The sequence below is a fragment of the Castor canadensis genome, chromosome 5, assembly GCF_047511655.1.
Source record: "Castor canadensis chromosome 5, mCasCan1.hap1v2, whole genome shotgun sequence".
In the NCBI taxonomy this organism is placed as follows: Eukaryota; Metazoa; Chordata; class Mammalia; order Rodentia; family Castoridae; genus Castor; species Castor canadensis.
The window spans coordinates 160,292,649-160,310,227 of record NC_133390.1 but is presented as its reverse complement, the minus strand read 5'-3'; the positions used below and the strand labels follow the sequence as shown (position 1 = coordinate 160,310,227).

General features: G+C 39.8%; 1 protein-coding gene across 4 annotated transcripts in view; it reads left to right on the top strand.

The window, feature by feature from the left end:
* Window positions 1-17,579, top strand: part of LOC109693737 (protein NDRG3) — a 69,699-nt gene that overhangs the window by 28,459 nt on the left and 23,661 nt on the right. For all 4 annotated transcript variants that reach the window (XM_074074709.1, XM_074074706.1, XM_074074708.1 and 1 more), the window contains exons 4-8: window positions 9,160-9,265; window positions 10,514-10,634; window positions 12,307-12,369; window positions 14,262-14,322; window positions 14,799-14,885. In XM_074074709.1, coding sequence (XP_073930810.1) covers window positions 9,160-9,265; window positions 10,514-10,634; window positions 12,307-12,369; window positions 14,262-14,322; window positions 14,799-14,885 — 438 coding nt within the window. The remainder of the gene's footprint in view (window positions 1-9,159; window positions 9,266-10,513; window positions 10,635-12,306; window positions 12,370-14,261; window positions 14,323-14,798; window positions 14,886-17,579) is intronic.

Genomic DNA, 17,579 nt, shown 5'->3' with positions numbered 1-17,579 from the left:
CCAAGGAGGATCTGTACAGGATCTCTACAGTGCCTTCCTTCCTGTGGTGGTGGTCTTGCAGAAGTGGATCTCTTATCATGGCTAGTCATGACTTCTTAAGGCTCTTTTGGTTATTGGCTCGTTTATTTAAAATTATGTTGTTATGTTCAAAAAGTGCCTGTGAGGTACCTGTATTATGATGATAGGTTTTGGGGTTGAACTTTCTCTTTGTAATTAAAACCTCCTTTCCTCAAAAGGCAGCATGGCTGAAGTGGAAGAGCACCTGTGTAGCAAGCACAAAGTTCTGAGTTCAAACCCCAGTACTGCAAAAGAAATTAAATTGAAAATAAAACAAATAGGAAACCTAATTTGTCACAGGTGGCAAATAGAGGGTTGTCACTTGACTTCAGATATTGACAGTTTAAAGAGAGACATCTCAATAACAAAATCCTTTCCTAAAAGAAAGCCAAATTGTTATTAATACGAACTGAAGATTTCTCTTGGCTTTATGATTAGAAATACAAAATTCAAGCTGACTCATTAGTATTTTCCTAAATGATACTGTTCTTTCTAGTCTGCTTTTGCCTGTAGCTCTATTACCAACAATAAAATAAACCAGGAGTTTTCCATTTACCTACTTTGTTAACTGGCCCTGAAAGAAATGGGAAGAAGTAATGAGTACATGGATATGGAAACCTTGTAAGCCCATGCAACCTGACTTTCCTACTTTGGAACAGATAACCATAGCAGTGACATGAAGTAGACTCAAATGGTTTTGGCAGGAAAAGAGAGTGCTGGGAACAAAATTCCTGCTTTTGGTATTCAGCTATCCTATATACCTATAGGCAAGTAGTTGTTTTCATATGTGTACTTTATGTTAAGTAGAATCACTGTAGGATTGGCATCAAAAGGAAGAACTAATATCTATGACATGGACAAACCAGTTATATCCTAAAAATTTATTGCCTACCTACTATAGAATATTTACTAGACATATATTATCTCCAAATGTATGTTTTAAGAGAAACATAGCATTATTATTATAAGATGGAATGTTATTTTACTTTTTTGGAGGTACTGGGGTTTGAGCTCAGAACCTCGTGCTTGCTAGGCAGGCACTCTGCCACTTAAGCAAGGACCCTGACCCTTTTTTGCTTTTAATTATTTTTCAGATAGGGTCTCCTGTTTTTGTTCAGGATCAGCCTCAGACCATGATCCTCCTCCCTGGATCACAGGCATATACCACCATGCCTGGCTTATTTTGTTGAGATAGGGTCTCACAGCTTTTTGCCTGTCTGGCCTTGAACCATGATCCTCCTGATCTCCTAATCCCAAGTAGGTGGGATTATAGCCATGAGCCACTGTATCCAGTCTAAGATGGTTTTTATTATCCCTGTTTTCCAGGTGAATGAATTAATCAGTTTTATAACTTGCCATGGGAGTTGAAAAAAATGCATTTTCTCTGAATCCATTGCCTATTTTTTCTTACCTGAACAGGTCCAGAGATAATATGTTGTAAGGAGTTGAGTTATCCTAAAAGCTGAGGTTTTTGAGAGCTCAGATGAGGCTTGCTGCAGAAGGGGTAGGCTCATGGTATTATTTCTGAATTCCAATTCCAAATACCTTGTAGTGTAACTAATTGATTATATATATGACACAATCAGCCAGACTATTAGGGAGTCATTTCTTTTACTCAAAAACAAAAAGTCAAACCAGGCCTGGTGGTTCATGCCAGTAATTTCAGCACTGGGGTGACAGAAGCAGAGGATTGAGTTCAAGGCCAGCCTAGGTTACACAGCAAGTTCTAGGCTAGTGAGATCCTATCTCAAAAAAGAAAAAAAAAATCAGTTTTGATAAATTGGGGCAGTGGAGTTTATAGTAGTTTTTAATTTGATCTGACTTCAGTTATGGTTTGGATCCTATGTGGAATCACTTGAGGTTGATTACCATTGATATAATTTGCCTAAAAGGAGATCATTTGAGATAAGGTGACAATAAGATTCAAGGTGAGGCACCCCAGAAAAAGTATATGTATCCTCCTGTCTGAAGGTGGAAGCACTTGTTTTCATCAAGTTGAACACCTTGCTCCTCCAAAAAACATGGAATATAAAAAAATCAAATGTTCATAGCAAAATAAATAATACAGAAAGTAAGTAATAAAAATCACCTGTTATTTTACCAGTGTTAATATTTTGTTTATATTCTTTGAAATTTTTTTCCTTTGGTTCTGGAGTTCAAACCCAGGGTCTTGCGCATGAGTGGCAAGTGATCTACCACTGAACTAAATCCCCCTTTCCGCTGAGATTTTTTTTCCCCACATAAATATAATTATAGATTTAACTGCAATTGAGTTTAAAATTAAGGCTTAAAAATAGTTTGGCAAAGATTCTTGGTACTTTGAGGGAAACTTTAATATAATGTCTTCTGGCCTTGTGAAATGCAACTTTTAATTCCGTTCTGATATAAATAGAATGATGGCAAGTGTTTGTTATTGTTACATATTTGTCACTACTTTTAAATGCACAGATTCTTTGAGTCTTAAATAAGAAAAACCAAGCCAGCCCAAACATTGTATGCACTTATGAATAAAAGAAAAAAAAAAAAAAAACGAGCCAGGCTCTGTGTCTCAACGCTTGTAATCCTAGCTATTTGAGAGACTTGAGATCGGGAGGATTGTGATTTGAGGCTGGCCCAGGAAAATAGTTCGTGAAACCCTATCTTCCTCCGAAATAACCAGAGCGAAATGGACTGGGGATGTGGTTCAAGCCATAGAGTGCCTGCTTTGCAAGTGCAAAGCCCTGAGTCACACCAAAAAAAAAAAAAAGAAAAAGAAAAAGAAAGAAAAACCAGCTAGGGATGTAGCTCATTGTAGCTCTTTGGTAGAGTGCTTCCTAGCATGCATAAGACTCTGGGTTTGAGTCTCAACATGACGAAAAAAAAAAGAAGAAGAAGAAAAACTATAGGCTCTTCTTTTTCATTCTGGTCTGTCTTTGGGGATGTGGCTCAGATGATAGAGCACCTGCACAGCCAGTGCAAACACTAGTACCACTATAAAAAAAAAAAAAAAAAAAGGCTTCTGAGATGTTGTGAAGACAAGGGGCAGTTGGGTCAGAGTCTAGCAATAGGCTGATAGGAGACCTAGGAGGCAGAACTGTCATCTAAGAAGTTGAGAATGATCCAGTTTGCCCAAAGGCTTCTCAGACATCCTTGGGCATTATTAGGAGAAAGAGTAAATATAAAACCAGTCTTTACTAAATGGAATGCCATACCCTATCACTTAAATATAATGCCATACCCTTGGTATTGGTGTTATCGACTAGAACAGCTGTGTCATGAGGGTGAACTGAAACCTTCTAATCAGGGCTTCCTTTGGGTCTGTATAGCCTCAGAAAAATATTTAAGGAATATTTGATAATACTGACAGGAAATTATCTCAGTATCATCAACCAAGCTCACAATTTAAATCTAAACTGCCTTTTTCCCCCTCTATTTTCTTTACTAATCAACTACATGATTTTTTCAGGAATGAAAATGTAATTAAATCTATGTCGTTTCTCTTCATTCTTTGATCATCCTAAGTGACATCATTGCTTTATAGTTCCTCTGAAGCAAATAGCAATTATAAAATGGAAGAGGAAGGAGAAAAATATTCAAGGTGACATGCTTAGAATTGACAAAAAAGGAGAGAGGCGCCTACTGCAGAATGAAACAGTGAATCAGGAGGCATTCTTACTGTCTGTTTATCTACTTCAGTGGAGTTTGATTGTTCTCTTCTGTGAGACTGCTTCAAAATTGGAACTAGTACTAAGAAAAATGGTGTAGCTTGTTTGTACATATGATACATTGCTGTAAGAAAAACAATACTTATTTTGTGAATAATCACAACCATTTAGAAGCCAGGTACCAGTGGCTCACGCCTGTAATCCTAGCTACTTGCTCAGGAGACAGATCAGGAGGATCACAGGTTGAGGCCAGCCCAGGCAACAAAAGTGAGACCCTTTCTCAAAAACACCCAACACAAAAAAGGGCTGGCAGAGTGGCTCAAGTGGTAGAGTGCCTGCCTGGTAAGCATGAGGCTGAGTTCAAATCCCAGTGCCACCAAAAACAAAACAAAAAATTTTTACAAACGTAAGAAAAACATAAAAATGAAGGTTGCTCATAACCCTACTTCTTAGATATAACCACATATTATTATATTTCTAAATTTTTATACAAATGCATTGTTTTCCTTATATGACTTATCATATTGGATGTACGTTTTTGTATTCTCTTTTCTTTTAGGGGCTGAGGTTTCAGCTCAATGGTAGAATGCTTGCCTGGCATGCTGAAGGCTCTGCCTTCAATCTGTAGCTCTGCAAAAAAAAAATAATAATAATGGCTGCTTATTATTTTTCATCATATGGTCATGTCATGACTTAATTATTCCATTATTTTTGGAAGTTTGATTTCTTGTGTTCAGTTCGTGGAACTTGTGCATAAATTTTATCCACCCTTTGCATTATTTTCTTAGATGTATCCTTGTAATAAGCATATTAAGGCCCTTGACATATTTTGTCAAATTGCCTTCCACTTCCACAAAGGGGGTACTCAGTAAGTATTAATGGAGAGTGAAAAGCTGCTGTCTGACAGGATATGTCATTCGCATAGAGGAGAATAATAATGAATACTTCTCTTGTTTGTTATCTAGGGATGGCCAAAGGCTGACTAATTTCATGCTGGCTGTTTAATTGCAGTTGCTGTTAAAGAACTGATTTATAGAACCCAACTGTCAGGACAGGTTTTTAGTACTATAATTCAAGTGGATGTATGTAACTGTCTCTTCAAGGGGGTTTGCAGATAACTTGGTGAATGGGCATTATTACAAAGTAAGAATCAAGTGAAATAAATATCCTGCCAGTTCCACCAACAGGGAAAAGGTGTTCAGGGAAAGCTGTTCTGACCTCCTCCTGCGATCTGTGTTAAAGACCGTGCTCCTGTCATCTGGTTTCCCTTCACATGCCCCTGGAATTATTGTTTACTTACAGGTTGCTTCCACCTTGAGCTTTTTTTTCCTTCTCAATTCATGGCTTTTGTCCACCATCCCTCCCCTTGAGGTCGCCCCCCAACTTTGCCCCCGATTTTTCTTTTTGTTATTATTTTTTTGGTGTATATGTATGGAGAGGAATAATAGGTTCCGAGGATAAGGTGACCTTACTCTCTTTTGGGGATAAAAAAAAAAATTACAGAAAAGCTAAAGCCCTTTTTATCACTGCCCCTAGCCCCAGTTCCCTTTTCACCTGTAAATAGGGCTTATTTCTCCAAAAGGTCTTGACACATCACATGCGTAAGAGCTGCCCAGTGCCCAAAATCAGTGTTTAACAGCCGCACTAAAACAAGAGGTTTAACTTAACTTTATGGGAAACCTCAGGAGAAGACTCTCATTTGCATAGTAAAATCACATCTGTGCTTCTGAGTCACATCTGTGCTTCTGTAGCCAGAAAGTGTTCTGAGCTGTTCTGTGTGATTAAATAGTCACTCACTCTTTCCTCATTGTCAACTAAAGCTACACGTAGAAGGTATTGTGGCTGGCTTCGAAGTAGGAAAAGACAGATTTTAGGTTGACGTATTGCAAAAGAAGTTTTCAAATGGAGTGTGTATTTGTGAGAAGGCTGACAGATGTTGTGGCTTAAAAGTAAAACTAGTGTCTGATAGTATTGATTGGACCAACTGACAAATGTGAGAGGTAAGAAAGGAAGTTAAGGCCAGAGTCCGAGAAAATGTATTAGGGATTAAAATAGTAAGGTATTATATCCAAAATTCCTGCATGTTGTTCTAGGGGTATAGTTCAAGGATGGATGGAGACCTTGCCTAGCATGCACAGGGCTCTGGGTTTGATACTCAGCAACACACACACACACACACACACACACACACACACACACACACACACTCCTATATAATAATGGAAACTACTCCCAAGGCTCATGCTGTAACCTGATTATTGGAAACAGTAAATCTTCTTACTAACAAAAATGTTCACATATTCTAGAGCATGTTATCCTACAAATTTATGTAAACTATTTCACACTGACCAAAGAGGGGAAGGAGTGACTGACATAAGTGATCATAACTGAACCAAGATTACAGATAAATAAGTCAGACCGCATCATGCTCATCAAGTACACAGTTTTGCAGATGGTCACCCGAGCATGGGAAGGGCTACCTTAGATTATACCATTTGAGCACAGGCTCTCATTGTGGGGTCATACTCTAGAATGCTGGGGTGGAGGTCACTAGAGAAAGAACCAGTAAATGGAGAGTCAATAACAGCAACAAAGTAGCAGCAATTCATACCCTGCAGTGGACTGACCACTGAATCAGCGTCTCTGCAACTCATCCCCACATGGACTCTTGTTCAAGCTGCCCAAGCACTAGTTTACAAAGGATGTATATATCAATCCCCATGGAGGTGAGTGCCTTCTTTCCTTCATTCTGTATTCCTCTCAGAACATTCACACCCACATGCTTTGAAAATGAGGAACTTCATGAGATACCCACAACCCCGGGCCGTAAGCAGGCCCACATTGAGCAGCAAATAGAACCTAAGACTCATGGTCCTTTGATGCTTTTTGGCTGTTACGTGATTTGAAGGCATATTATGGGGAAGTGGGGGCTGAGATCTCCATAAAAGGATGAGATTTTGTAAGGAGCAAAATTTGACTCTGAATTTCATCCAGATTATGAATCATGACAAAGCAATTTACTTTTGTGCTTTTTCCTCATCTACTTTTAAAATGTTTTCTTTTACTCCATCTGTGATAGCTCCTTTTTCTTCGTGCATTTCCTGACTTCCCTGATAGCTCCCTTTACACTCCTGGCACACACTGTTGCCAACTACCTGACCATGGGGAGGTCCTCTGCATAAACCTTGTCATCTGGTGTTTCCCTCCATTCTTAGAAGTTCAACTGGCATCATCTTGCTCTTACTTTGTGTCTTCAAGATTTTTCTCTCTTGTTAGTGCTTATACTGTGTGTTCAGTTGCTTTTTAAATGTTTTCTTCTTTTGTATAGGATCTCACTCTGTAGCCACACATGTCCTCAAACTCGAGGTCCTCCTGCCTCCACCTCCCACGTGCTAAGATTTTAGAAGTGTACCTCCACATTCAGTTTTAATTCAGTCTTTTTTATTTGTATTTCATTAGTGAATAGGGTGTAATTATCAATTTCCCTATGAATGAGTACATGGGCTATTTCTAATTTTGTGATATAAGCAAGACTTAGTGTACATCTCTTTGCATGTCTTTGTGTGTGTATCACCATGATTGGGAATTTCATTAGATTATAACTGAGGGTAAAATTATTGTAGGGTTGGCACCTCTAACTTCACTAATAATTACCAAATTGTTCCCCTGGACAGTTGTTCTAATGCACAGGTACCAATGTTATGTGTGGATTCTTATGTCTCTACATTCTGGTGTGCAAAAAGTAGAATCTCAAGGAATTTAATTTACAGATCCTGATTGCTAGTGAAGATAATGCTTTTTAAATTTTCTATCACAGTACCTGTTTTGTCTTTCTCATAGCACTTATCACAAGCCGTTGTGGGTTGGTTGGTTTGTGTGTTCACACTCCCTATCTAGAATGTAATTTCTGTAAAAGCAGGAATGACATCTTTGTGGTTTGCTATTTTTCCTCAGAGCTCAGTACAGGGTCTGGCGTGTAGTAAGGGTGCAGTAAATAGACGTTTGAGGAAATACTTGCTGTTGTGTTCCTCACAAGTCTGGCATTATTATAAGAGAAATGCTCATACAGTAACAGGGATTTATTTCTTCCCAAACCCTATGCTTTATTTCATGGCCAGTTCACAGTACCTGGTTCTATCTTTCATTCAAGCCTTTCAGTAGGCTTGAATAGGACAAATCAGTAACAGAGACTAACAGAAATACTGAGTCACACATGCTTATTTGATAGAAACATCTGTCTGCTCCGGTCTGGGGCCTAGGATTTGACAGGCAAGCTCTTCAGTGTGTTTAGGGTGGTATGGCCATAGAAGAGTCTGATTTAAATATCATAATGTCCAATTAGCCAGAAATTATCTTCTGACTCTCACATGGGAGAAAAAACCAAAGCTGTGATGAGCCTCATCATCAGATAGAAAATTAAATAGGAAGCATTTGCCTTGTTTGGGATTTTATTGACAAAGTTAACCTTGAATTATCTAATTTGAGACCTTTTGAGAAAGATCAGATGTCATCAACATCTAGACCAGTTTTAGTAGTTTTTGGTTTACAAAAATATGAAGGCTGGTGACAACTAGAATAAATCTCAGCTAGTATTCTACAGTCCTGTCCATTCTTGTCCATTTGCTCTGCAATACTGCAGTCAATCCTAGTAGCACCACTTGAATCCTTTCCAGATTTACTCAGTTCCTGAGCTGCTTATGGGGTTGGAACAAACCCATACAATCTTGTTTAAATCAGATGCAATCTAGGGATATCTCTGAGAGACCCAGAGCTTAAAGTGGTAGAAAAGCCTGCTTATAACTCCCTACTTTACTTCTTTCAAGAAAAGCACCAAGCTGAGGCTGGACTCTCTTACTCCAAATACAGATTCCTAGGAAATAACTCTGATCCAACATGCCTTAATATCCAAGGAAGCCATTACCACAATGGTTCTACAAACACTATAGCCAAGACCCACTCCTATAGAGGTAGATGACACTGGAGGACACTCCAAAAAAAAGAGAGAGATTCTAGGCAGACACACCCATAAGTGTCTCCTGAATTTAATATGTGGGTGAACTTGTTTAAGTTCAGATGTTTAAAAGCCTCTGACTTTTACCCAGCAGTGGCTTCTCCATCCTTCACTTTTCTATCCCTAAGGGGTACCTGACTCTTTATCAAATTTGTTGATTACTAATAGGAAATGTATTAACAGATTTCCCGTTTCCTAAACTCCTAAGTGAACTTTGAGGATGACAAAATGTATTTTTCTATGTATTTATTTGTTTCTTAATAATCCATATGGAAGGATGAGAAAGTAGGAATACTATGCACAGTACAGCATCTCTGTGATGGGCTCATAATTCATCGTGTCCTGCCCTAACTACTAGGAAATGGTGGTAAAGTAAGTATGCTGAAACCATGGCAACATAGAAAGTTCATTCTGCCTCTCCTAAAACCTTAAATTCTCTTCTTATAGGAACATGACATAGAAACAACCCACGGTGTGGTCCACGTCACAATAAGAGGCTTACCGAAGGGAAACCGACCAGTTATCCTGACATATCATGACATTGGACTCAATCGTATGTATTTGATTTTGCATCCTCCCTTTTACCATAGTGCATAATCTTTTTATATTAAAGAAGGAAAATAATACTATGCTAATGGTACAGAATTATTGCCCTTTTTGTCTTACATGACCTTCCCTCCATATTGCTACATTCATTAATGCCAGGCTTAAACTTATTAGAAGTAGTGTGTACAGGGCAGTTTGTTTTTGAGGATACTGGATTTACATATGGTGTTTGTGCCATATCTGCTAAAGGACTGAAAATTAAACAAAGATATAATTATGAAACTAGAACTGAAGTCTGTTTTCTTCAAGTATATACTTTGATTTTTTTATGTTTTAGGTTTCAAAACAATAATTTAAACTTAAGTTTGTTGTGAGGCCTTCAATGAATTAGAAAAGTGTTTGTTCTACAGTTTGTCATCAATAACCTTATGTAGAATTTTCTACATGGTACAGGGTTAGAATCCCTAATCAAAGAACTCAAAATCCTTCAGCAAAGTCTGAAGCTGTTTGAGCACTGACATGATACCACAAGTGGAAAATTCCACACCAGTCTCCTATAATAGGTCACAGTCAACACACAGGTGCACCAAACTATTGTATTAGATTACCTTCAGAATATTTGTATTGGGTTTTTGTGAGGCATAAATGAATTTCATGTTACACTTGGGTGCCATGTCCAAGATAACTCATATTGTTTATGGGAATATTCTAGACTCCAAAACAGTTCCAAGCATTTCAGGAAATTGATGCTCCATTAGTAGTATAAGATTTGGATGTAGTCACAGGCGCATGAGGTCGGAATCCTTGTATTTTTTTCAGGCTTCTGTGACTGTCCAAGGTGGCCTGGGTTTGGATTTACTGTCCAGGGCTAGAAATTTGTAGTGTCATAGCATGAGAAGTCATTTAAGCCCTTAAACTAAGAGGGTAGAAATTGAAACTGCAGCCCCTCCCTGCACCATAGCGGTTTTGGCAAGAGGCAAAGCATGTAAGCAGCTATAAAGATTACCCCTAGTTACTTTCCTGGGTTAGAGGACAAGTGCATGAAAAGCAACAGCACTACAGATTTAAAATTATTTTGTGCACCACCAGGAAAGCAACAAACATCCGTAAAGAAGTCTCTGCTCTGCCCATATCATGTAGAGTTAAGCATTAGTTGTTTTCAGGTCATTGAGAAGAATGATATGGCATTGACTGAGCAGAGGAAAAGTGCAGATAAATGTAGAGCTTGTCACTTATGGGTATTTTTATCTTATAGATAAATCCTGTTTCAACACATTCTTCAACTTTGAGGATATGCAAGAGATCACCCAGCACTTTGCTGTGTGTCATGTGGATGCCCCAGGGCAGCAGGAAGGGGCACCCTCCTTCCCAACAGGGTAAGGCTGTGGGTGAGGTCTCTGGGAGGCATGTGATCAGAAGAGCCAATGACTGAGCCCTAGGGGGAGCAATAGTGGGCCCTTCCTCCACTTGATGGTATCAGCCTTCAGGTGAGGCTCCTCAACCCACTGTACTCGTGTTTTCTCTCCTTGGTCTGAGAGGGCTGTTGTATAAGTCTGTTGGGGGAAGCTGCATATTTTCCCAGAGCCAGGAATAGCTCTCCACAGCAGGGATTTTCTTCCCTGTAACGATGAAGCATAATGGTCACTGTCTTTGATCTCTCCTCTTCCATATCTGTTTTAAAGCCGTCCTTTTTTATTGTTGTTGTTCCTTTCTAAACTGCCAACTACCTAGGCCCAAACTCAGGTCTCTCTGAGCTTCCACAGAGCTCCTCCCATTGTTGGCTCCCATCTAGGGTGGGAATTTGAATATCTGGGTAACTGACAGCTGCCCTGACATGTGGGGCTGCCATCTGAGTGGCCTTGGCAATCTCTGTGTCATCCATAAACTTGCTTTGCCTGGCAGTCAGAAGCCCCCCGAGTGTTCCTTCAATGGTGTGCCTGCGGAGAGGGTGTTGGGAGAAGGAACAGGAGCACAAGCTGAGCTAAGGAGTGCTCACCCTTCACCTGTCCTTCTACGCATGTCCAGAGCTGCCCTTGGCCAGTGCTTGCTGCGGAATAGATGTTGCAGCCAAGTGACAGCCAGTGCCTAACAGAACCCAACAGTGTTCCACACACTGCTTAGAATGCTTTCCATTTACCAACTCACTAGATCCTCACAACCCTCCAGGACACATTGACTCATATTCCCAGTCTACATCTGGAGAAACTGAGGCCCAGAAAATTAGAAACCTGGCTGAGAGTATATAACAAGGAGCAGAGGTAGTATTTCAACCCAGGCATTCTGGCTCCAGAAAATGTGTTGACTGTATCCAAGTTGTTCTGCCCTTCATGGGCAACTTGGCCCGTGTTCGGTCGATACCAAATAAGATTGGATTCTGTTCATATTTTTCTGCTTTGTGCACAAATGGTTTGAGAACATTCCATGCCTTAGAGTGTTCCACAGAGGCAGGCTGACTTCCCTGTTGGTTGTAGAGCAGATCCTGCCTCATATAACGCCAGCCATCTTAACATCCTGCCCATTACTTTTCGTGCTCTGGGTCTGTTCCTGGGCTTGCCTGACCATTTTAGAATCCAAGGGTTCATGTCACAAATGGGAAATTGATAAAATAACCATATATGGCCAACTGAAATACAAAAGCGTTGACTGTAAGTGTCAGCATCTGTAACTGTCCTTACATCTAAGAAAGCTTTGTTTTCTGTTGCAATATGAGCAGCCGAGTAAGAGCTACTCGTTGCTGGAAGTTTACTGAGCCTGGATCCCAATGAAGAGATTGTTATGGGTTTGGAAATAGCATCAGAGAGAGCCATCTGACCAGTTCTTTGCATGTGGCTTCCTCTGGTCCCAGAGGCCTCTTTTATTTTCTTCTTAGCTTGACGGTCATAGAGAATTACACAACATGGCACAAGTGTTTCATGGTACCCCATCAGCTCCTTTGAGCCTTTGGTACAAGAAAATGTGTTTCTGTAAGACTCCTGAGCTATTCCAGGTTGGAAACTGTGTTCTGCTCAGAGTGTTTTCTAACTCAGAAGGTGTCCTTGTGGATTTCAGGTACCAGTACCCCACGATGGATGAGCTTGCCGAAATGCTGCCTCCAGTCTTGGCCCACTTAAGGTGGGACTATTCTACAGTCTTTCACTTCATTGTTTGTTTGTTTTCCCCATCGTTTGGCCTCTTTTGTTTTGTCTTTGTTTTTGACTTTCTTCTCTATATCTGTGCCAGAGGATAAGATGGTGAGCAAAACAGAATATTAAGTGTCCTCATTGAGCTAGTAGGGTTGGGGAGACTAAGTCAATAAGTAACCGAATGAATAATACCAATAAAGTACCATAAGAGAAGTGGGGCAGTGACCTGTGGTTCAGTGATGGAGCACATGCTTCTGTGCACTGTCCCCTGAGGTTGAACCCGAACACCAAGACCACAGCAACAAAGAAAGGTCAGTGGAAATGTGAAAGGGAAGGGCAGGATCCTCATGTGTAAGGCTAGCTAGGGAATACCTCTCTAGAAAAGTGCAATGTAAGCTGAGACCTGGAAGATAAAAGGAACTACGTAGACAGAGAGCCAGGGCAAGTGCATTCTAGACAGAAAGAGTAATAGTAAGAGCAATGGGAGAAAGACAATGGGGTGAACCCGGAGAAAAAGACAAGGACTAGATTACATGGGTTCATGAGATCAGGTAAGAATGTGCAATTTTATCCTTAAGTTAGGCGAAGGACTCTGAGGTCTTTTAAGCAGAAAACTGATATACAGTAAGCTTTTGGTTTTGTTAACCTTTTTATTTTTTATGACCATGTAATAGTTGTGTGAGGGATAAATTTTTTTCTTTTTTAATACTGGGACTGGAACTCAGAGCCTACCATGAGAGCCATTTCACCAGCCCTTTTTTATGTGTGTGTTTGTGTGTGATGGGTTTTTTCAAGATAAGGTCTGTTGAGCTGTTTGCCTGGGCTAGATTTGAACCACGATCCTCATGATCTGTGCCTTCTGAGTAGCTAGGATTCGGGGATGAATTTTGACATTTACATATGGTTTACAACATCTCTTAGTTGGAATCATCCCCTTCATCATTCTCCCTCATCTTCCTCCTTCCCTTCTTAGAACAGTTTCAACAGGTTTCATTATTCTGTTTTCATCTATGAATACAAAATACATCTACCATATTCACCCTCATTCACACTTTCCTTATATCCTCCCCAGTTTTTTTTTTTAAATAATTGCTCTAGGTATGGAACTTGTACATCAATTAAACTCTTTAGTTTTTTTTAAATGTTATTGCTCTTGCTATAATCGTTCATGGAGAAGTAAGAGAGCAAAATACGGGGAGACCAGTTAAACAGTTAAAGTAGTGTAGCCAGGAGATAATGAGAGCTTGTTGCTGGCCACTGTTGGGAGATGGATGAAGGGTACTGTAATAGAAGAAAATCTGGAGTGGATTCCACAGCATGTCTGATGGGTGGGATGTTGAGGGAGTAATAGAGTGAGGATGAATCTCAGGTTTCAGGCATATTTTATTTAACCATGAAAGTGAACCTGAAAATAAGTGGTAGTATCCTTATATACAAGTAGGAAACTGGGGTTTGGAAAGCTAAAAAAGACTTGTCCAATACTTTGTGTGTGCAAACGCCTCTACTCCCAGGGGCAGCAAGGACAAGGGTCATGGTTCAAGGCCAGCCCAGGCAAAAGTTAGCAAGACCTTTTTGTCAAAAACAAGCCAGGCATGGTGGCACACTGCTGTGGTAACAGCTGCTCTGGAAGGGAATATAGGCGGTTAGAGGCTATCCCTGATTTCATCTGAATGGAAAAGTACTGGGAGCATATCTCAGTGATAGACTATAAGCTTGAGACCTGTGTTCAATCCTGAGTGTTGCAAAAAAAGAAGAAGAAATCTGATACAAATACTCACAGGCAGTGAATGTCTGGATATGCACCCAGTTTGTATTCATTTCATTATACATTGCCACTTGTAAAGAAAGCTGACTTTGTAATTGTCGGTGTCCCGTTCACAGTATGAAAAGCATCATTGGGATTGGAGTTGGAGCTGGTGCATACGTCCTCAGCAGATTTGCAGTAAGTTTATGCAGGATTAGTCCCAATACCCTCGAAGCACTTCCCAGGTCACAGCTCTGACTACTGAGTTAAATGACCAGGCACTGCTCTGGGTCTTACGTTAGTTCTTCTGGAAATTGTATTAGTGCAAAACAGCCCTCCTAAGCATGAGCAGCCCCTCATGCCACGTATTTCTAGGGGCACCTGTCCAGCCGGAAAGACCCACTGTGAATTGAACAACTGCAGTGTGCTCTCCTCTCTGAGGCAGTGAAAATCTTGTCTTCCCTATATATCCAAGCAAGGCAAGATCAATTGGTAGCAATTTGAAACTGGTTTCAGATTTCAAGAGTTGTTTTGCACATGTTCCCCTAGCATCTTTGTGGTCTTCTTTCAAACATGAGTCATTAAGTCATGGCGTTATTAACTCACCCTATGCCGCTGTTTTGGAAGAACTGTGGGTGTGGACATTTCATACTGTGGTCTTTGTCTCTTTTCAGCTCAGTCATCCAGAACTTGTGGAAGGCCTTGTGCTCATTAACATTGACCCGTGCGCTAAAGGCTGGATTGACTGGGCAGCTTCCAAAGTAAGTACCAACCAAAGGTGTCCACTGATTCACCTTTTGGTCCCTTCTGAAAAGTTGAACTTTTCAAATTTTTCATTGACCTGTACACACAGTTTAAGGGTAAAGCTTTTTGAGAGCACAACTTGATGAATGTTTACATATGGAAGTTCCCCGTACCTTTTCTTAACTGACAGCTCCTCTCCTTTCCAGAATTCACCTTGTTCTGTCTTCTGTCACCATAGATTGGTCTGTGTGTTTGAAACTTCATATAATTGGGGTCATAGCATATGTACTCTTGTGCTCATCATGTCTCTGAGACTCATCCTTGATATGGGTAGCAGTAGCTGTTTTTAATTACTGTGCATCAGTCCATATAGGAAATATGTCCCGTGAAGACACAAGGTGGATTTCTGTCTTTCAGTAGAGATACACATTCCTTTCTGTAGGTTTAATGCACCCAAGTAGTTAGGATTTCCTTTGTGAATTGTTGATGTCTGTCTTAATACTGGTTTTAATTTGCATTTCCCTAAGGAGCAGTGATGGTAGTACTTTTTTTAGATATCCTGTTGCAGAGAGCCTTTTCAAGTCTTTCACCACACTTCTTCTATTAAACAGAGAAAAGTATTTTGGCCAGTGGTTAATGCCTGTAATCCTAGCTACTTAAGAGGCAGAGATCAGGAGGATCACTGTTCAAGCCAGCCCAGGCAAACAGTTTCAAGACCCTATCTTTTTTTTTCTTATGATCATGTTTGTTTTTATTTTTTTTTTATTGTTTTATTATTCATATGTGCATACAAGGCTTAGGTCATTTCTCCCCCCCTGCCCCCACCCCCTCGCTTACCACCCACTCCACCCCCTCCCTCTCCCCCCTACCCCCTCAATACCCAGCAGAAACTATTTTGCCCTTATTTCTAATTTTGTTGTAGAGAGAGTATAAGCAATAATAGGAAGGAACAAGGGTTTTTGCTGGTTGAGATAAGGATAGCTATACAGGGCATTGACTCACATTAATTTCCTGTGCGTGGGTGTTACCTTCTAGGTTAATTCTTTTTGATCTCACCTTTTCTCTAGTTCCTGGTGCCCTTCTCCTATTGGCCTTAGTTGCTTTTAAGGTATCTGCTTTAGATTCTCTGTGTTAAGGGCAACAAATGCTAGCTAATTTTTTAGGTGTCTTACCTATCCTCACCCCTCCCTTGTGTGCTAAAGCTTTTATCATGTGCTCAAAGTCCAATCCCCTTGTTGTGTTTGCCCTTGATCTAATGTCCACATATGAGGGAGAACATACAATTTTTGGTCTTTGGGCCAGGCTAACCTCACTCAGAATGATGTTCTCCAATTCCATCCATTTACCAGCAAATGATAACATTTTGTTCTTCTTCATGGCTGCATAAAATTCCATTGTGTATAGATACCAGATTTTCTTAATCCATTCGTCGGTGGTGGGGCATCTTGGCTGTTTCCATAACTTGGCTATTGTGAATAGTGCCGCAATAAACATGGGTGTGCAGGTGCCTCTGGAGTAACCTGTGTCAAGACCCTATCTTGAAAATACTTAACACACATAAAAAGATCTGGCAGAGTGGCTCGAGTAGTAGAATGCCTGAGTAGCAAGCCTGAAGCCCTGAGATCAAACCCCATACCACAAAAAGAAAGAAAAATATTCTGCATATAAGTCCTTCTCAAATGTGTCTCAAATGTCTGTCCTAGCCTATAGTTTTCTTTTTACTCTTAATGAATAAAATTAAAAATAAATCAAACAGCTTATTTATCCTACTTTTTCCAAAGATAGGTGAATTTTTTTATTTGCTATCTGAAAAATGAGTTTGACTTCAAGACTATGTCAGGAAATAGGAAACTAAAGACATATGCTAATGGCTACATATATAAACAATCGTGATACTAAACCAGAGTAAAAGAGAGATGTGGGAAAAAATATATATTCTGTTCCCATTTGCATTGAACTCAGCTATGCTAAAAATAATTACCTTTTTTAGGTTGGAAAGGAAGCAGTTTTGAAACATTTTCTTGCTGAAGTACACATGTTATTTGTATGTTATTTTAATTTAGATGGACATTTAGATTAAATCAGTGATGTTTTCTGAGAGAAAAATAAACTAAGTCTTTGTTGCCTGCTATAAAATGTCTAGTTTATTAATCTCATTTAAAATAAATGCCTAATTGGACTTTGAGCACATGATAAAAGCGAGAGCACACAAGGGAGGGGTGAGGATAGGTAAGACACCTGAAAAACTAGCTAGCATTTGTTGCCCTTAACGCAGAGAAACTAAAGCAGATACTTTAAAAGCAACTGAGGCCGATAGGAAAAGGGGACCAGGAACTAGAGAAAAGGTTAGTTCAAAAAGAATTAACCTAGAAGGTAACACACACGCACAGGAAATCAATGTGAGTCAATGCCCTGTATAGCTATCCTTATCTCAACCAGCAAAACCCCTTGTTCCTTCCTATTATTGCTTATACTCTCTCTACAACAAAATTAGAGATAAGGGCAAAATAGTTTCTGCTGGGTATTGAGGGTGGGGGAGAGGGAGGGGGCAGAGTGGGTGGTAAGGGAGGGGGTGGGGGCAGGGGGGAGAAATGAACCAAGCCTTGTATGCACATATGAATAATAAAATTAAAAAAATATAAATAAATAAATAAATAAATAAAATAAAATAAATGCCTACTCCTAAATGCTTTCAAGTCACTATAAGTGAT